This window comes from Manduca sexta, chromosome 26, assembly GCF_014839805.1.
Source record: "Manduca sexta isolate Smith_Timp_Sample1 chromosome 26, JHU_Msex_v1.0, whole genome shotgun sequence".
In the NCBI taxonomy this organism is placed as follows: domain Eukaryota; kingdom Metazoa; phylum Arthropoda; class Insecta; order Lepidoptera; family Sphingidae; genus Manduca; species Manduca sexta.
This window is the reverse complement of record NC_051140.1, coordinates 17394103-17416789: the sequence shown is the minus strand read 5'-3', so window position 1 is coordinate 17416789 and position 22687 is coordinate 17394103. Positions and strand designations below refer to the sequence as shown.

Sequence of the window (22687 nt, the reverse complement as noted above, 5' to 3'; positions counted from 1 at the left end):
CCTGAGATATAACATGCTAAAAATTGGTAAGCTTCAAGGTACTTCAAACCGAAATAGACCAAGCACTCAGTTGCTCAGCACAAAATAATTCAAAGCGTTATTATCTACCCAAACTGTCTAGATGTCCAATCACTCCATAAACCTGGTTTATTAACGTCTCCTGACCGTGTTCATCATAAATCAACGATGGACCTTTCGTCATTTCACTTTCACATCTGTTATTCTAATTTCCTTGTGTACCCAAAAAGTCCACACTCCTTCTAGGGCGGGTGAAAGGGAATCTTTGTTTAAAGCTCTTTGTGATGCTAATCTGCGACCCGACATGGCAGTCTATCATCCCATGAGAGTTTTTTCGTTACAAAGCAGAATTGTAGTCACACTATATGAGTGGGATTTTGTCGCTCCTACAACACCAATGTGATGCAGCTGTATTGGTTTTTTGTCAGAATTATTTTTATTTTAATACGAAGAGTTTTAGATTATGTAGAAGAATTGGTAAGATTGTCAAAAAAAAATTTACGTTCATGCGATGGTTACTAAATCTACCATGAAACAGCAAAACACCAATGTAAATACTTCATATGTTTCTATATGGTGATTTGCACGTTTTTAATGCGCATATTAGCATATTTTCTGTAAATATGTTATGTTTGTAGTAATATCTGAGGATGCTGTGACAGCTTGGCACACAGACCTTTCAAACAAGACAACGACTTATTACCAATTAATAATAACTTTTGGGGTACAAATTTGGTCCTGATGTCCTGTATATAACTAACTACTGTTTAATGTCTTTGTTTTAATGCTTTATTAGTGCAATCAGAGTTGATATTATTGCTAATAGTAGGCTATATTTTATATCCGCCTGGATAGCGACCACCGTACACAAGGTTTTAAAACGCGCCATAGTGGCCCACGTAAGTGTCGCGTTCCGGGATCAACCTGCGTACATCCGGTTCTAACAGGCCGGCATAATTGTGTTGACTGTCGAGGGGTAATCATCTCTCGTCAGTCGACATTCTATTGGACCCCACTCCACTGACCATCAGGTGCAGTAGAGTTAAGTACTTAGCTGTGCCCATATAAAAAAATCAGTTCAATCGTTTTACTCGATGCGCGAACACATTAACAGACTCTACTGTTTTATTTTGCGTAGATTAAGGTAAGATCGTTTAGCTAATCCCGCTTTTCTCCTTTGCCTTACATCTTCGCGGGTGAATGACGTGATTTCAACATTACTATATGCAAATAAAAACTGTAATGACAGTGTGTTAGGCTTCACTTTCTATTGCTATTAATCACCATTCCGCAGATTGATGTATCGCCATTTGTCTCGCGTTTTAGCACGTTAGTCTAAAATAACTGTTATAATGTTGTAAAGCACGAAAATATAAAGAAAGTTGTTAGTGTAACGCGTGTGAATATCATATGAATAATATTTATTGTCATAAAAAATAGGGTTTTTGAATATAGGTATTCTCCTATTACATTATAATTACACCAAAGTGAATTATTTCTAAATTCCAAATACTTGTAAGAATAATATAGAAGCAGTATATACCATTTATAACCAATTCATACTTTATTTCGACCACACTACATTTATTTAACGTAAAATGTTGACAGTATGCCGCGCCTAAAAAAATTACGCAAACGTTCAACCGCGAATTTATAAACAAGCAATTTTGCAATCAGCGTGGACTATACTTTTTGCACCGATTTGAAAGTGGCCCGTCTGAAAGTGCCCTAAGATGTCAACTTACGTACAGGAACATGCGCAATAGGCCTGTGAAGGTCGAACGCTTGGCCAATGTGCGAGCGATAAGCGTTTTGATATTTTTAATTTCAGATTTACCGATATTATCTATACTTCAATAGACAATGCCATTGTTACCGAAATAAGAAAGGTTTTAGTTGCGAATTGTGTTTTTTCAAGGTTTAACGTTATTTTCACAACTTTTTTTTATGGTACGAATTGTTATTTTGGTTACATTATTAAATCTAAAAAAAATTAGAGGCTAAAGAAATCACCAGTTATCGAGCATAATTATGCGCTATAATCTAAAAAAGTTTTAGTACGAAACTTAAGATAATGAATACCAGGTTATTTACTAATATAACAAATACTTTATTTACAATATTAGCAGCAAGAATGCGGCACATAAATCATTCCGTAAGACCGAATGACAAACAGTTTTATTGACTTGATTAAAATGGAGCTATTTAAACGTTATCAACACTTCCTCGATACTTATGTAAACATGCTATTAATGATATATTGTTCTCTTATGTCAACAACGCCGAAATAGTACGAGAAAGAATAAGGTTCGTTTTAATCGATGGTATCACCTTATTAGTAAGAGTAATGTATTTTTCAATATGTCTTGTTAATTTTTTCGATTTACAGCCGTTTTCAATAAACGATCTCAATCTCAGTCTTCAATCCAATTCTGAGAATAAACCAATTAATATAAGTCATTTGTAAGCTTGTCAAAAAAATGTTCTGGTTGATCCATTAATGCGATAGGTCAAAAAAAGCAATTGGAATCGTTTATTGAAAACGGCGGGTAGTCACATACCCAATGATATTATGTTTCCTTTGTAACAATACATTACAATGTAGGAAATGTCAAATATGTCTTAAGTTAATACAAGAGACGAAACTATTGGAGCTTACAATTAAAGAAGACGCAAAGTTACTGGTGGAGAGATAAAAATTAAAACCTATTAACTGTTATTTCTGAAGCAGAGGACATAACTTGATGACTCGGTAATATTCGATACTTGCGCAGTCCCGAATGCGCAATGAAATTGCAGATAAATTGATTTATCACACGGCATATCGTCATCTATATCAGGCAATCTTTATACAATTTAAACATGCTGAGGTCGTCACACTATTTTTTGGTCAAGAATCTTAACTAGACCAAAACACGCTTTCAAAATCTACATAAATATCTTAATCAAAAGCCAATATGTACAGCAATATAATGGTATCGCTGATGACACAACACAATAAAACAAAAACACAATCGCATTCCAAATCCCGATTCGCCATAAATCAGTCAGGTAACACCATCGTGTTACCGACGCCTCGTGATTTATGAAAGGAAAGCGACAATAACACAAATGTCTGCACTGACAAAACCATTTTGTCAAGCCAGCTCGTTAGGCAGACTTATTGTGGACGCAATTAGACGATATTGCCCCCAGTGCTGTTGGAAAGTACGTAATAACGTCAATAAATTGACGAGAACGTTTAAGTTCTGTAACATAAGTTGCTTACAATGTTGAAAAATTGTCTTCTGATTGCACCTTTTCTATATCAAAACTTTATTGGACTATATTTAAAAAGTCTTGTTGTAAGTAAGGCAAATTGTTTGTTGAAAAATTGTTTCTTCTCTTTCACCTCAAAATATTGTTTGAAAGATATTTGAATACTTTAGATATTATGATTAAATAATGCCATTTGTCTCGGCAGTCTGTTCCACTTCTGACTACGTTATCGCTGCTTGTAAGGCCTTTTAGATCCTGATCCGTGTCTAGTCCAGATGTGATCCAATATGATCTACCACTTTGCATTATAAAGAAGCATTTGCCAAACACTAGGCGAGGCTGAGCCTGTAAGTAAACATTAAACATTAATAATAAGACCACGCCATCACAAGTAAGTTGCTTAAACTCCCTACTGCTAATTTCTAACCCCTCGGAATGGATAACATGACAAACTGTCAACACAAGCTGTTTAAGAACAACAAACTGTTAATCAAATCAAAAATCTTGAGAAATTCTACTAGTGACCAGAGTAAATATTGCATAAGCTCGGGTCTGAATCCTATAAGGGGAAACAAAAGAGGCTCTCCGTCATATCCGTCATCCGTGACAAACATTTTTAGGAAATGGTGCAGTAATGTTTCATACTGGAGATACAATGCTATCACGATAAATTTAAATGTTTATATATTGATTTTGGTTGCCTGACTTAGTTATTAGGACTTGACTGGCCCTTTCAATGACACTAAAAATCACACGTCATCACAATTACGATCTAATATTATAAGATGAACGCTAACGTTGAATATGAATACACCGAAATATCAATGTGAAGGCAGAATTATGAACTGATAAATGAAATTTATCGATGCCTTGACTTATCTTTCTTAAAGTGAAGGGAAACGTGAGAAATCACAAGTCATTTGTATTATCCAATGCAGGACATGATTTGTATCCGCTACAAGTTCCGCCAGCTCTTACAACTAGGAAGTCACCGCTGGTACTCGAATGAACTTCACCCTTATCTGCAACTATTGTAAATATATGACCTATTGGATAGCCTTTAAAGTTCAATATCTATATTGGGGTGAACATTTTTGTGATCAGATCTTGTTCTGGTTAAGCGGAGAATTAAGTTTGCGGTGTTAGGTTTCCCTGTATGGGAGAATATGATCTATTAATCTGTAATGAACATTATTTTGGTTAGGATTGAAGGAGCACACGTCTGGTGTCTGTCAAAATCATAGCTTTGCAACATCCGGAGATTCGAAATGTTCTGAGCGGTGTTGCTACTGTTTAGGCAGTCATAGCGCTTACCGGGTGACGAATGATTTATATTGTAATTTTATTGCATATTCAACTCTGTCAAAGTAAAGTTCACCGTTGTAGAACTGTGTATCTCATCTCATCTCATCTCATCAGCTTACAACTGTCCACTACTGAACATAGGCCTCCCCTGAAGCCCGCCACGTTGCTCGGTCCTCCGCTCTCCTCATCCAACTGTGTATATGATATCAATATAAGTAGATACTTATCGAAATCATGATTCACGTCGACTGTAATTTTATCAATGATTCTTCATGTAAGCGTCCCTTCTATTTCCACATCCTGCATGTCCTGTGCATCAAAATTTGTACGTCAATTTAGGTCATCCATCCATCTTGTACAATCTAGTCGTTATCCGGTACAGTGTTGCAAGTCAATCTAACTAATGTATCCTTTAATAAATTATAACCTTAGCCCTTACATACCTTCATTAATGCAGTGCTCGATACAGGTCGTTTGACTGAAGAGTGGGATAAACCCTTTGCCGACAATATTGGTGCAAACAAAATTAATTATTTTTCGCTATAATTTTCGCATTTACTGTTTATAATTTTTTCGTTATCAAATTCAATAGGCTAGACACATCGTCACATGTCGCTGAACAGATAACTGCTGGAGTAAGCGTGTTCTGGAGTGGTTACCGCGTCTTGGCAAACGTAGCATGGGACGCCCTGTAGCCAGATGGCGGGACGACTTACACAAGAGGGGCAGCAGCGACTGGATGCATAAAGCAGTAGGCCGGGCTCTATGCCGTACCTTGGGAGAGGCCTATGTCCAGCAGTGGACTGCAACGGGTAATGATGATGAAATGTCAGAACCCTAAGTATGCCATTATATGTAGTCGGGTAATTTATCTCTGCAACAATTTGCTTTAAGGATCAACAAGCATTATTTCTGAGAACGAATGCAAAATCCGCCATTCAAATCCGGCGATATAATAACAGGAAACAATACGTTATTGACACTTGCGCTAATGAACTTAAAACTTAAATTCAAGTATACCACGGGCAGAAACGTCGATCAATTCTGATTTGTCCGCAACCGGCGGATACTACTGACATAACACATATCCCTTTTCGAGTTCCACTGTTCCCACGTTCGATTACGTGAATAATATCAAGAGAAATCCTTATGTAAATCCAATGCATTTTGTTTCAGTGACATTTTGTATTTTATTTTACAATACACTCGTTCCCACAACCTACATCGAGCGCGTCAAACCAGAGCGCGGTGTTACCAAGTTTTGAAAGTGCAGTGTACTCAAGATATGAAAATTCTTTGAGCGTCAAAAGGATTGTGGAAACTGGGGCATGTAATTAACGCGGATGTTTTAAGATTGTCAAATGAGGTAAGTTATTATAATATAGTGGGTAACTCACACGGAACAGTTATTTATAATACTTAAACTATTTTAACGATCTTTGTACCCACAAAGTAATACATTTTTGCATTAAAGTTTTATAGAACTGTTACGCTAGATGCGGTATATTACTAAACATATATACGTACTTGTATATCAGTTTTTGAAATATAAACCGAAACACCGATACGCGATATTTTCATAAAAATCTCTTCATGAAAAATTCAGACACCCCAACACCTACTCGGTCAATAATATCATCAATCTAACCCGATGACTTTACAAAGTGCCAATTACAAGCAATACGTCGCGGCTCTAAACTATCTTGTCAACAGAACTTGTCCTCAGGAACCAGTACCGCATAATTTATGACCCACCACAGTTGACATCTATAATAACAATAAAATAAAATGATTACATTCTCTGTAAGTAAAAGCTGTCCTGCGTTTTGCATAAAGGAAACATACAGAGATGGCGAAGCAGCCGCGGTAATAGTTAATGGATTATATCGTCTTGTAAAGGAAAGTTCTTCTGGAAAGGTAATGTAGTTAAAAAAGACAAGTAGATTTCCAGACCCAATCCGCTTACATTATTACAGGAGAATACTGGATGTCTAATATTAGTATCGTAGTAAGACAACATGGACGAATTGTAAGCAACTATATGTTCAGGACTCCTCGTTACCACTGCCCTATTATAAATCATCTATAGCAGGATAGCATCTAACACTTATTTTAAGAAAATCTTGTTCGCTTGTCTCCTCTAGGTAAACGACAATTAAACACTCAAAATAGATAACTCAAAACCCACACACAAATTCCTAGCATTAATTTTAGTAATAAAAATAAACTTGATGGTTGCGACAAGTATCCACTCAATATCGGCTCTTAAAACATCATTATTAAAGAACACTAGAGACTTCGCTGATTTGACCATCGCCGCGGGCAACTGTTTACACCAATATTTCTTAAGATAATGTATGCAGGTTCACGTTTGGTTTATAGTTTGTAAACATTGGCTTGTCGATTATTTTAGTCCGTTGCGTAGAACCTTCCACTAAATGCATCAGCTGCATTGCCACACATTACAGATAGAATGCTTGCTTTTTTGTCACCAATTATTTTGCAATTAATTTCAATATCTTTTTAATTACTTTCAAGGACTTTACGCATTAAATTACTTACGCCATTTCCCCTTGAGAAATTATTGCATTTGACATGTGTATTTAGTTTTAATGAACCAAAATCGCGATACATTAATTTGATTAAAATATGTGTTAACGGATGTCCATTACATTCGTATGTACAAAAAAATGCCTTTCTATATTTGTAAATGTATAAAACGAGTATTTAATGTGAATGTTTAACCTTATTTTCTTTATCTAATTGTCTAAACTACGAAAGACAATGTTATTTTCTTAAAACGATCATATTTCTTGATAATAATGCTGATTTGATGATGCTGATTGATGGATCTTATTGTGACTAAGAATCTATGAGGTATTTTTTAATTAATCTTAATGTTACTAACAAGATATTTTTTCTATGAATTCTTACATAATCAAGTCTTCTGTCCAAACAAGTATTACAACGTTGATTAAAATGTCGGAAAGCTAAGAGCATATTTCTAAGTCCTTCGTAATGGAGGATTACTGTTTGTCACGTTTAGGGTCGACGCAGGTTCAAACTGCGCTGCACCGGAGATCAGATAACAACTCTACAAGAAAATCCATAAAATATGAGTAATATTTATTTTACAGGCTTAAATGAAATTTTATTGACAATAAACTGAAGAGCGTTAGCAATATTTGTGATAGCAATTTACAGTTCTGTTTACACTTAATAATAGTATAGAGGCCTGACTACGTTGTAAATTTTGTGTGGTAGGTATCTAGGATAGGGAACTACTGTCATTTATATCTATTGACGTATATTTTACATCAGTTCTATACTGTTCCATTGCCGGACTGGTGTCCAACACACAGCCTCTACTACTATTATAGGGCAAAACTTGAAAAAAACACCCCATACATTTTTATCCTGGTAAACGGATTTACTGTTTTCAATCTACGGGCCTTGAAAATGGAATGAACAAAAATTATGACACAAAAATTGACCTAGTTTGGAAATTGAGCTTGTATTGGTTTTAAGTTTGTCACCTATAATATGGAACGAATATAAATTCAGGAAACCTTTGCAGCACGTTATACCTCTGCTTTTGTCTTAGACGGTTCAGCATGCATATAAACAAAGTGACGTAACCCTGTCTCCTCTACTCATTCGTAATTTACATGATTTCCCCAAGTCCATGTTAAATATTAACTTGCAGTTTTTTGCAATCGTTGTTGGTGGTATTCATGCTCAAATTCAATGTCAGCTGCGACATACCGGTGACAGCTGCTCGTCAATTAGCGTACACAGCCACTGTCCTACTGCAGTTTTTACCAAACCTCAACGACATTCAATAGCATCACGGCTGACTGGGTTACCTTGTAAAAACAAAGAACCGACAAATTTCTCACGGTATTTTTTACAACACGTGTCATGTTGAAGTCATCGAGTGTGTTTACAAACAAAGCAGTCGCAAGCTCACAATAAATTGTACCTTGTCATAAGTACAAGGCACTGGCGTAACGTACAATGTATGCAGACTAGAAAGTCCGTTTAACATAAATGATTCCAGTAACATTTGTCTTGTAATTCTTAAAATTATATAAGTAACAAGCATTTCTCTCGGACGGGAAGGGAAAACATTGTGTGAAAAGTTGTGCGACCATTTTTTGTTGCGAACACAGGCTATCGAGAAAAACATCAATGGCGATTTCTAAGCATGTTATATTAGATATCGCTATAACTAATAGTCAATAAATAACTTTTACATACTCCTAAGCGAGGAAGTCGTAGCGGCATAATAAATTATTATCATATTTACGAGAGACATTATGTTCCTCAAATAGTCACATAATAATTTTGTAAATACAATCTTACAATCTGGAATTCAGCGATTTACACCGTCTATTTTCAGAGAAATACATATTTTTATTAGTTTAAATTTATATACATTTTTTTTCTGTTTGCATAATTTATCGTTTCCATTACTGGCAACCCCACAAATCGATTTGCATGTTGATTGCCGTCACTAACTGTTACATATACAGTTATTTAATACCCATTGTGTTACTCAAAAGGAAAAAGATTGTATTTAGGAATTCAGTTTACTGACGCGACTCCAAAAACTCACAATAGAATGACAATATTTTTGGTAAGAGTCAGTGTGTCAAACGCCGAACGTTCCGGCGGCTTTTTTAATAACAGCACTTGTACCTTTTGGAGAATTGTTTATCTCAGTGTTGCAGGCGTTTGACAGGCAATTAAGTGAATTCAATTTAAAGAATTGAAGGATATGGATAAAGTATTACTGACAGAGAAGCTTTGTACGTGATGTCACCATCGATCTTGATGAAAACTGTATCTCTTAATCTAGGATAAAAATGTAAAAATACTCAACAATACATCGTTTAAATACTCAGAATAACTGAGTACTCCAGAATGCTTATTTCTCACTAAAGTTGTTTAAAAAATTCGCCAAGTCTTTTTAAATAACAGAAATCGTGGTCCTTTATAAAGTCGGAGGCCAGAGCCCCTCTGGAATGACAATAATGCGGTGCACGAACCCCTGACGTGTAGTGGTCATAAGCGGAATTCACAAAGGGGTTGCTAAATTGAGCAGCCTAACCAAATTCTGGGGTAGATTTTTTTAGATATAAGAATTTTAAAAGAGAATCGACCTAAAGGACATGCATGAATTGACGTTTAGAGTAAAATAAATATATGAAGAGTAAAGTTATTTCCATATTGTTTTGTATTTTGTAGCCATCACTTTAAAAGGAAAGAGAAGTCAACACAAAACGGTGAGGTTGAATGAATATTTCTTCTGCGTATTACATGCACAATTGAAACAGACTACATAGACTGTTACGGCTTAATGGGTCACTTATTTAGTTCCATGATTATTTAAAGTAATGCCTTTGTTACACCACAATTCAACAGGAAATCGTGGGGAAACGGCATACTTGGAATTAGTTTGAATACTCATGTTTCAGCTTAATAGACGTCGTGATACTCCAATAACTGTTATCGTGACAAAGGTGACGTCATGTCAGAGATATGTAAGTCAAGAATTCCAATTTCTGATGTAACACTTTTAATGCAATTTAATTTGCCGATTTGTTTTACGCATATTTTTAAAGATAATATACAGAATTAATGTAAGATATAAACATAATTTCGGTACCATGCATCAAACGTCGCACAGCCTCATGACGCATGATTGCGTCATATTCGTGTGTTTGTACGAACATTTACAATGTGAGGTTAATTGTTCACAAGTATATCTTTTGTAAATGTAATTGTGTGTAATTGTATTACATTACTCAGATGTTAAGTCTGACATTTACAATTCGTTGTAAACGCCATATGTTGCATTGTTATGGACACTATTTATCTTAATATTTACATCTATAGGTGAGCAGTACCTAGGAGAGTCATTGACAGTAATTTATGACAGTTTAGCAACCATGATTTCCCTGGGATACACAAACAACAGCAGGCAGATTTATTTTTTTTATTTAAACAAACTATTATGTTAAGTATTAGCAGTAATATAAATATTAATAATTACTCAACAACAGCACAATTATCTATTTAATAATAAATTACATTACGACACAGAGTAAACAGAAAGAACGGGTGTAAAAAAGCCCATCTGTGTTTAGGGGTTCGTTCCGCATGATTTATATTTTGTATGATTGTATTTACGCTCAAAACAAAAGGCTTAGCAATCAATAAACTACGGCAAATCATTTTTGCAACATAAACTGAAGGTATTTGTGCTATGGTAATAATTTTCATGCTATAATACTATCAATTCTGGAAAATGAACAAAACGTAGATAAACACTTATACATTGGCGTAATGAATTCAATTCACGTAAACATCACTTAGTTATTTAATATTGTATCTTAATCAAAATGGTTTGCCCATATTGAACATTGATTTATACCTCATCCATTGGCAATCAATGGAAACTAATCTAACCTTGGGACGCAGGAGGCGCCGTTTATTTCAATGTCGTACTAACAAACAGACCAATTATCCCTAGTCACGTAGATAAAACAATGAGTGTGCATAGTTAGAGAATCCATTTATCCTAAACATTATCATATGTTTGACGTAACATATACTAAAAAGGAAATGCATGTATGTTTACATACTAAAACTGAGCAGCATAATTAGTGCTATGGGACCAGACTTAAAAGGATCTCAGAACACTGAATTGGTTCATTGAAGACCTAAAACGGTATATGATACGTGCAATGTAATCATTACGATATTTCTAGAATAAAAATGTATTTAAGTATACTTGAATTTTTTTTATTCATATTTTATTGATATGAATGATCGTAATTATTTTAAAGCATCTAGACGGCGACATATAAAAATATAGCATTTTTTTTGTATTATTAAACCAAAAATCTAAACCTACTTTTCTAAATAAATTAAGACTTACCCCCTTATTGTTTATTAAAGCTACAAGGTTTATTTATCGCGCACAGCCGTATTTGAGGCTATAGTAAAAAAAAAATTAAAGTTTACTTATATGTTTTCTGCGGCCTTGATTATCACAGAAGGAAGATGTTTTAAAAACAATTTCGATTTAAGTGGCAAAACGTGCACCGAAGTAATTGAAGGCCAATATATAAAATATCTAGAGACCATATTTTTAAAGAACTAAAAGAACGCGTTAATCGTAAACCTACTAAATTAATTTCGCTGAAATTTGGTATGGAGATACTTCCAAACCCTGAGAAGGACATAGGCTACTTTTTATGTCTGGAAAAGTTATTATAGAAATATTCAAATAAATATTGTGAAAAAAATATCAAGAACTCATCTGCGATTTTTTGTTGACGTTATACTTGATATACCAATTATAAAAAATAATCTCAGTTCAGGTTAAAGGATCAAATTAATTAAATTTTATTAATTATTTATGCAACTTAATACATTGTAATGGTGAATAGTCAGAAACATGTTTTTTACCTCGAAGCTTATTGGAAAGAAATATAAAAAATGAAAATATATTGTAGTCTGTAAAAAACTTCTAGCAGCCCATCTGACAATTTCCGTAATTTAAACTTTAAATACGTAAATACAGGTGCAACAGATTTAATTGCAACAATGGCGCTTCTTCCCACACAGAGCGTTTACGTAATAACGTCCTTGCAAGGCCGTGGGTGTCGTGAAACGAGACGTCGCATGGAGAACGCACGGTGAGGTAACGTTCACCGGTACCATTCGAGGAATTTATACCTTACATAACGTACATTTAAGGGTTATGAGTATATAATACTTACAATTATTTGTGTGATTTATTAACTGTATTGATGTGAATTGCTGAATATTTAATACGCTAGAATTTTCTTGGGTAACATTGGTTTATAATAGAGGTTAGAGTATTGATGTTACATAAAACGTTTAGTTTTACGGGTGGCAATTATAAAAAACTACATAACTACATATAGTATACTTAATATTAACGTTATACATATACGAACATCATCCCAAGGTAACAAAGCTTTAGACATTTAAAACATAATCAAGTAAATTAAATTATTAACCAGGGCGAAAATCTTCATTAGTTACCTACCAAAGTAGTACTTTCGATTTACTCAGGTTGCTCTTATCCAGATATCAATAAAATCCCATTTTCTAGTAATCATTTCAAAGCCAAACTTAAACACAATCCTCTAAACGAAAATAAAGTTGGCATACTGCACATTACAACACGAACCCGTGCGCCCGCGCATAGCACCTCGCGATGCGTATAGACCGTGTCTTTGTCCACCAACCGTGGGAACGAACAAGATTTATGTTACAAGTACGTCATTAACTTAATTATTGTTGCTTCGAAATACTAGGAAGTCATAAGTCCTTTTATCAATCCCAACATTCATGACAAGGTTACAAGTGACGCGAATGTGGCAACTAAAATATTGCCTTATGTGTGATTAATGGGTAATTAGATTCATAGAATGTCCTTATACGTATTCTTTCCTTTAATTGTATTATTTCCTTTTTAGTACCATTTTATTTAATTGTAATTGATATTTATAAGGGTTTATTCTTTTTCTGTTATTAAATGCTTAAATTGATATTATGCTTGTACGCTGAATGATCAAGTTGCAATTAGATTTAGATGACATCAAATCCTCGTTCTCAACGTTTGCTTTGTTTTTGATACCATACACTCTTTTTTAACTAAAAGTTTATTTATACGGTTTAACGCTCACAGGTTGGTCTAAATATCTTTAGGGAAGGCATGGAAGAAAAAACACTCACCAAGTCCGCATATAAGGTATGTCGGAGGAGGCTTGAGTACGGAACGCGCGTACGCCCCCCGCACCGTCTCCAGGGCCCGGGGGGCTCCGGCCACCAGCAGCACCCCGGGCGACACGTACCCCGCGTAACGGAGCTCCGCCGTGGCCGCGGCCAGGGCCCCCGCCCACCAACATTTTGCGTTTGCTGCTAGGAAACTCTGGAACAAAGAAAATATAAATCAATACGTGTCTACGCAATTAATGATATATTCTGGAAATATTTAGAGAATTTGGCATAAGTGTTATTTGTACTTTACGATTCACATTCAATGGGTAATGCTGGATATATTACACATCAGACTAGTGTTCACTCAGTGAAGTGCTTCCTACGATCACTAGATTAGTTTTTTCGAATTTGGTTAAACATTGTTTCTTAAAGATATTTGATACAAATTCTCTGTATTAGTTATTTGGCAATTCCTAATACTTACATAATTTTCGCTCGAAACTTAAAAAAACATTCTTTAACATTGATCGCTTTAGTGTATCGGATGATCAAACACGAAATGCTATTAGCCGATGCGTTCAATGCACACGTCCATATTGCCTCAAGCTCTTAATTCTCTATATTGTGAAAGTATTATCTTTTGATCTGTTGATCCTTCGCAACATGGTGTTATTCTGAACGCAACACTAATGATATATTAATTATAGTTCAAATTAGCATTTTGTAATCAGAAATTCTATAACAAAGCTTGATGTTCATAGTATATCGTTGATAAAGGCCATTGATTACATTATGTAAATATTCATTGGATCCTCACAACTAGATTAATTGACAACCATTTTTTTACGTACCTGGCACCTACAAATTAATGAACATATTCACACGTGGAATGAACCATATATTAGAAATTAAAAAGTCAACTAAAGACATAAAATGTTACTACAGCTATAATATTTATCTACATTATTTTAAAAGAAAACTTCAAATACGTCTATAACCCCAAGTCGCAACATCTGAGGGCCCAGGATTATCCTTGACACACCCGCGACATTTCGCTCGATTTCGCAACACTACACTTAAAGTCCTGCAGAATAGCTTGCGAAACCGAAAGAGTTAAGGCTATCGGACACGACATTTTATCGATACACGTCGATCAAATATTACTCTATTATAAGATAAGTAAAAATAATTATGTCCGTATAACATAATTCTAATCAGAAATGTTTATAAAATTTGGTTGTTGAAAATATATAGTATTATAAAACAATTATTACATGTTATGATCATTCAACAGATTAAAATATACATTGTTCCAATGGTGACAGATTTTGTTTTATAAATACTTTTATAATGGCGACTACAAGTATTTTTTATATTTCTTATCCTCAATTTAATTCAGGGAAAAACGGAACATGTCATTACTTTTAGCACATTAAATGCCTTAAACTGACATTCTAAAATATTAACTACAAACCTAGCCTCATTACCATCCGACAACGGGATAGAAGTAATCTATAAGAAATAATAACGGACATTATTCTAGCAATTTTCATACTCACAACCTGCGCGAGCACTTGACAGCTGATATTATCGCATAAATATTTCGTGATAGACAGTATCATTAACAGCTCGGATTGTCTCGAAAGTGAAAACTGGTCTACATCATAAAGAGTAAATTACGACCTTCAGCGAGCGAGGAGGTTGATACAAGAACTCGTCTCGCCAAGAGATTAATTTGATTTAATGGCTGTTTAATTTCCGATAATCGATTTAAATGTGGAACTAAATTTTATTGTTGTTAATTGGATTAATAAAGATTCTAGTGTTGTTATGTTTTGTTTGAAACGTTCTTAATTTAAATAAAATTGCCGTGTCATCGAGCAATCAGGTAGCATTAAAATATTGTACGATTTAATCATTTGTCACGATTAAATATATCAAATTAACGGAACGGAAAATTATCATAATAAACGTGATAAAAACTACAATCTATTAGTTTGATACCACCCACGGTGAAATTAAATAAAGTGCTGTTAATTCTAAACAAATTAACAATTAAAATCCAAGCTAACTTTGAAATATGAAAGGAATTTGCATTTAACATTTAATATACGTTATAAACGAAACAAACGATAACTACAGCCGTTCATTTAATGGTGTTGCCGCTTTAAAATTATGCAGATTACAATTTTCCTGGGTGAGAATTAAATAAGTACCCGTGAAAGTGGATAAAGCGTAGATTGTTTGCGTTCAGCGTTTATAAAAGAGGCTATCATTATAGCTTATAGTTTCTACATTAACTTTAACAACAATCGTTAATATTGATTGTTAATTGTTACATGATTTTTGCGTAGTTAATTAATTATTTAGGACCAAATTAAATAGATGTTGAGAAATCTTTAATTAAAGAATCGTAAAGACATGAGTATATATTGGGCGTAAAAGATACAGAAATTAAGTAAGAGTTAGTAGTACTACTACATTTAAGGTTTTGTAATTATTGATGACTTCACTTTCATTATAGACTCACATTAACATACGAGAATTAACCAGATTAACAAAAAGAAGTACTATACTACACTAGTATCGAAATGTGAACTAGCCCAGATATCTCATTTGTTATTTATGTTTTTTATAAACGATCCAGACTTCAAGACACTGTGAGCTCATTCTGCGTAGATCGGACCACCAACAGCTAAAATTTAAAAAAATGTATTATTGTAAAATGTAGGTAGATATTGTAACTTTGACTATACGGATGAACAACACCTCAGTGCCCCCTGTGACCATGAAGGCTGCAAAGTCTTCGAAACGTCGGGAGATAACTAAAATATAAAAAAACGCTATATAATTCGAAAAGTAGTTTAATTTCAATGTTCATAAACGATGTTAAAACTGTTTCAACTTTAAACCACCTTGATTGCTAAATTCTATATATAATGCTATATTAGTTAACGATCTAGTCACTAAGTTAACTACAAAAGAAAACGAAGAAAGTGACGCGTCATTAAAATATGATTACTAATGCATGTAATTTAGGTCTATAAGTAAACTGAGTGATATTGACAAATTACTTAATATAGTCATAGATTAAAGTTAGAGATCTATAGAAATTAAAGACTTAATAAACTTCTGAAATAGAAATCACACTAGTTTGAAACTATACTAATATTATATAAAACTAAAGATTCTATTTGTTTGAAGGCACTAATCCCAAGACTGCCTCGGTGGCGTAGTTGTATTGCATGTCCGGTACATTAGCGCTCTGAGGTCCTAGGTTCGAATCCCGGTTCGGGCAATGTGATATTTAGGTTTTTCTGCTCAGTATCAGCCCGGAGTCTGGAATTTGTGCCCGATATGGCGATAGGCTCGCCCCCTATCACATCATGGGACGGAACATACTTGGCGAAAAGTGGGTGCCCTAGTTGCGCCTCTGCATACCTCTTCGGGGGTAAATGCGTGATGTTATGTATGTATGTATGTACTAATCCCAAGAACTAATTTTTCCATTAATAGCTTAATTCAGCCTAAATTACCACTTCAACTTAATCAGTTGTCAATTCTAATTGTGGTTAACAACACATGATTCATCACTTTTATTTCTGCTCTAGACTAAGATGATATACGCTGTAGTCTACAGAAGTGGATTTTGGCAGCCAGTGGTTTCAGTAGCGAACTTTGGGTTAACACTAAAACAATTATTAACTGTTTCTTAATGATTTCTTATGTTTACGCGAATGTTAGAACATTAAAATTAAACTATTTTTCGGATTTTATCGCGGTTTTAATATTTTAGTTTTTTCCCGATATAATTCTTAATATCAGCTCTTACGGAATATTTCTTCTTAAAACGTATAAATTATCCTCCTTCCTTAAATTTAATATTATGTTCACTAAATGATCTCTTATGTTTACGCGAATGTTAGACATTGGAATAAAACTATTTTGCAGATTTTATCTTTATAGTTCTTCTCTCTCTATATTTTCTCCCGACGTTTCAGAGACTTTGTAGTCTTGGTGGACACGAGGCTTTGTTCACTCACAAATCAACAAACCTCGTCTACCTCTTTCCCTTATTTCCACATGTGATATATCTATATAACTCTAGTAGTGTGTAGTAACATGTTTTATTCCACTTGGTATGCAAATTACAAAACTCGGGGCCTTCTTAACATTAGTAATGCAGAGATTACACGCATCAATTAAGCAAATCTTACTTGACGCTGAGATTATGTAAATTTTGGTATAATTTACAACTGCATAGGTAACGAAACTGATGACATCTATTAATTAGTTATGAATTTATTTGATTGTTACTTATGAGGTCGTCTCACGTCATTTGAACATCAATTGATCTAAGTCAATATAAGTACAACATATATTACACACACGCCTTTCATTCCTGAAGGGGTAGGCAGAGGCGCAACTGGTGCACCAACTTTCCGCGGTATGTATCCCGTCCCATGATGTGATAGGGAGCGAGCCTATTGCGATATCGGGCACAAATTTCAGACTAATACTGAGCAAAAAATATCACCTAACACGGGGATCGAACCCGAAACCTCAGCACCATACCATAATACAACTACGCCACCGAGTCATTAACATTAGTTAATATTACTAAAACAGATTACCAACCCCATAAAACGCGCACTTTATAAATATTTGCGGATTACTCATTTGCTACGGATCAAATCATTACCTCCTTTCATTCGACACGTTTCTTTGTACGAAATTTATATATCAAAAATTATATTCATGTCTATTACATTAAGAATTAATATTAAATCCCGACTCCACACTGATGCATTCACAGGCGAGTATCGTGGCGTGTCAGAGCGTTCACCCTGACCTTAGATGATGTCATGGGACAGTAGAGCGGCGCGGCATGTGGACCGAGGTCCAACAGTCACGACGTAGGGTGTGTTATATTGGTATAAGACTATTTGTATCCTATATGGAGTTTAAAAATATTTTTACGTCGTAAAAGTAGTTACCAGATATTATAGTTTTTTATAGGCAGTTTTTAAAAATATTTTTACGTCTAAATAAAACTAGTTTCCAGATATTATAGTTTTTGTATTTTAATTATCTCGCGACGTTTCGAAAACTACTACCCCTAATGGTCACATGGAGGTGGTCATCCAAAAAGTCTAAATTATAATAACTAAATGCATTTCAATTATACCATTTCTTTTCCGCAGTCTTCGAAATGTGGGAAGGAAATTAAAATATTAAAAAAAATAATATATAAAATACGAAAGCTAATTTTATTTCGATATCTAACATGCACGTAAACATAAGAAATCAATATTTTTACGTACAAATTATCTAAAATTTTTAATTAAAAATATTATCAAGCATCGATATTATCCAACGCTCAGTGCAGTTAGAAATTATTATCATAGTTTTCGAATATAAACTACAAAGCTTTAAAAAGGAAAACATCATACAGAGCACATTTTAAATCCACACCGTTCGCTACGCCAATAACTGTCTAAAAATACACGTAAAAATCGATCAAAACGAATTACTATACGCTATATTGGGCATGAAGAACTTAAAAATAACCTATAAACCGTTCCTTGTAAACTTCAAAACGATGAGAAAAGATAAAGCGGCGCATCGCAATTGTCTATGGCCAATTTAAAAAAAGAACAACGTCCCTTTATGCGCTATTCGTATCAAATTACACATAAATACGTAATGAAATGTTTTTGCGCGGGAACCAAACCCTCACACGGGAATCGCCGACGGACCATGACTGCATTTTATTTTTATCTTTCTTAGTCGTCTGTTGCAAATTTTCATATATTTCTCACGTGATTCATATTAGAGGAAGTTGGTTCTGGTTGAAATAGTTCAGAGATGATTGTAGATTTAGAATGATAGATTTAAAAAAAATACGGCGTGTGCGATATTCCCACGCATTTTCGAATCACAATAGAGTTGCGACCATTTTTTTATACGATTAAACAATTTGCTAAAATACAACAATAAAAATGAAATAAATAATGTAGCTATATCTTGCGATATCGATGCAAGAGAAAATCGTCAAAACTTTCACATGATGCTGGCCCTTAAATATGTCCAACGCTATTTATGGTATATAAACAACACTTACAAATCAGTTGCAGCACTAAAAACTAAATTATATCCGATCAAAGCCAAAAATACAGATTAATTTCAAACAAAAGTAAATTAAATAACGTAACAGTACGTGAGCATTCGTGCCGTAAAATAATTCTTTTATTCATCCATAATAGACAAAGGAATTTCATCAAACAGCCACCCGACTCTATAGTCTATTAGTTTATTCTTTGTTGCGACGCGTGTCGCTAAAAAGCCAATGCCTGTCGCAATCTGGAACTTATTTTTATTTTTAAAACACTTTGAACTAACCAATGGGACGCGGGAAACTTTAATGGTTTTTTATTGGATTTACGATGTTTCCAATGGCAAAGGAATGTTAGCCAGGAAACGCTTTGTATAGGCGCTCGTTATCAAGTTATTTTTAATTTATTTTGGCAATTGGCAGATATTATGAACGGAAGCTCACTGTCTTCCTAGATCCATTCCGTGTTTTCTTAATGTAATTCTTTATATTCAAATGGATTTGAATATTTTTTATTTACATGCATTAGTGACGATATATTATGTGCCATGTATTTACTTATTTATTAATTTACAATTGGGACATCAGTTGTTACATTATAACTAGCTCTAAGTATATTTAAAAATAAAAACAAACTTAAATGCATAACATTTTACAGTGTCAATCTATAATTATATTATTATAAACTGATAATATGATTTTTGTTACGAAATAAAAGTAGCAACTACGTTAATTTAAATTGAATAAAAAAAAGTATGAGGAACTAATGATATTAAAAATAATGAGCAAAATTTTCACGGCTTTTTAAAATTAAAGGCGTGTACTTACATAAAACAAATTAATATAATCGTATTACAATTTATAGAGATTAATTTATCACAGTATAACATGTTAATTTACAAATCAAAGTTTATTGTTTCAATGTTTCATAATCTAAATAATTTTAAACAAACATCACATTCCATATACTAAAATTACAGTTAACAGAATAATTTATTAATGAAACATTACACAACGCTCGAGCAGAGAAAGCTGAACAGTCAGTTATGAATTAAAACAAACACAAAACTAGATAAAATAACATAACCATAACCAACTAGATTACATTCTTATAAATAAATAGCATTTCAAAGGAAATGCTTTTAACTTTCATCGCGCGAAGGTCATTGGAATTATGGCGCGAAATTATTAATATCATGATAAGGGAAATATCTGTCTACAAATATGTTCTTTGGAATGGGTTATGGATTACTTCCATTAGCGTATGAACTCCATTTAATTTGCTTTTTCCGCAATCTCTCAATATATGCTGGATTATTAAAAATTATGCTGCACTCAGGCAATTTGGATATAATTAGTTTTTTCATTATTAATTGTGCTTAGAACGTACATTAATTAGGGTGTTTATAAAACATTTTAGAAGTCTCAGGTTACAAATGAAATAATTGTTCAAAAAACGCTCCATTTTCTATGACGCATCGGTCAGTCATGTCGACTAATTTAAAAATAGTTCGCACATTTCGTTAATTAAATATTTTTACTATTCTGTAAAGACCTACCAATCTCATTTACATATTCTCACCAATAAAGGAAGCTCATTCAACCATCAGTGAGTAAATTAAATTGCTAAAAGCTGCTACATATTCTGTCCTGCATTCCGTCTGTCGTTCTCATAACAGTTATGCAGCGATCCGATCCCTTAAAGGAGATATGTGTATGTACATATTTATCAGATTTAACATAACTGAATACCAAATAAGCTACGGTACTAAACTATGGTTCGTGGGTGAAATATTTCTCACAAGTCACAGCGCAAAATGCGGACATACGTATGTCCACGACAAATTTAAAATAAGAAGCAGGTTTAAAATAAAAATAATCGCCAGTATTTATTAATACTGGCTATATTTTTTCAACGACAATCATTAATTGTAATAAAAAAATATTTTCAAATAAAGAATTGAGAAATAAAAAGTAAAGACACACTCGAAATAATATTTTGTGCCTTACCGGGTAACATGTCGTAACATCGATCATTTCAAGATAATCGACATTTGTCGACGTCGGTACCGACATAATGAGAACGCGTATCGAAAGCATTTCAGACGGTCGATAATTGATACAGTTCGCATTGCTGTGGTAGCAATACAGAGGTCATAGGTTAGGTAGCGGTTACATAATACGTTCATGTAATGTGTATTATTCTACAACATACATACGGTTGAGGAAAACAGCCAGCCTGTTGGCGAACTTGTTTATATTGCGTTGCAACAACTCTATTATTCCTTTAATGAGATTGTATTGTTACATACAATAACAAAACAGATCAATTGTAATTATTTGTCATAAAATAATTTAAGTGGCAAAAATAAATTGACTACGAAAAGTCTATTAGAATATACGCAACATTTGGGGTTATCGAAATATTTCGACAAGTTCTGGTCTAAGAGGATTAATTTAAAAAAATATACAATGTTGCCAGGATTCAATAAATAAGTGGACATAGATCGGTCTGTAGTATAAACGGGCCTTGACCACTCTTGAAATAAAGATAAAATACTTATTCTGAATTAACAAAACATATTCTTAATAACCAGGTACAAAGTTCTCTGAATCAACTTTTCATGACGACTCTCTTAATTCGAATGATGGCACGTTCTAATGTTGCCAGGTTTTGCAACATTCCTGCATTCTTATTTGTTTTATAATTACAATAATTTCCCAATGAAAATAAATATTAATTCTGATTTTTTATAAAAATGTGACTGCCAACACAAGATTATATTTGAAATAGATTAGACGCTAGACTGTTACACCACAAATATCAACAATATAAACTCGTCAAAACGGATAGATCGCCTCATTCTGTCACTAACTGTAGCCTTACTTCGATTGTTTGCCAACCATCCTTGCAGTGTGTAACTAGTTTTGTAACGTACCGACCGACGCCGACAGTTGGACGTGTTACGAGTGTAAATGTCGAGAGGATACAATTTTAATAACTTAATTTATTAAATTACAGTTCGGATAACGATCGAATAAGTCGATAACTCGTCAACGGTTGCGAGATATTTGATTTATTAGTTGTGCGTTTCGTATCATTTGGGAATTGCGCATTCGGATTGTCTGGCTGACAATGCATAGACATCTCGAAAATATAGAATTAAAAAAAATATAATCGATATTTTTAAATACGTTATTCTGGTATTCGAAATTTAAATACACGAT

The 22687-nt window shown here is 33.8% G+C and overlaps 1 protein-coding gene across 4 annotated transcripts in view; it reads right to left on the bottom strand.

Annotated features, from left to right (window-relative positions):
- Positions 1-22687, bottom strand: part of LOC115451827 (uncharacterized protein DDB_G0287625) — a 178534-nt gene that overhangs the window by 65210 nt on the left and 90637 nt on the right. For all 4 annotated transcript variants that reach the window (XM_037443104.1, XM_037443106.1, XM_037443103.1 and 1 more), the window contains exon 3: positions 13360-13555. In XM_037443104.1, the coding sequence (XP_037299001.1) occupies positions 13360-13555 (196 nt within the window). The remainder of the gene's footprint in view (positions 1-13359; positions 13556-22687) is intronic.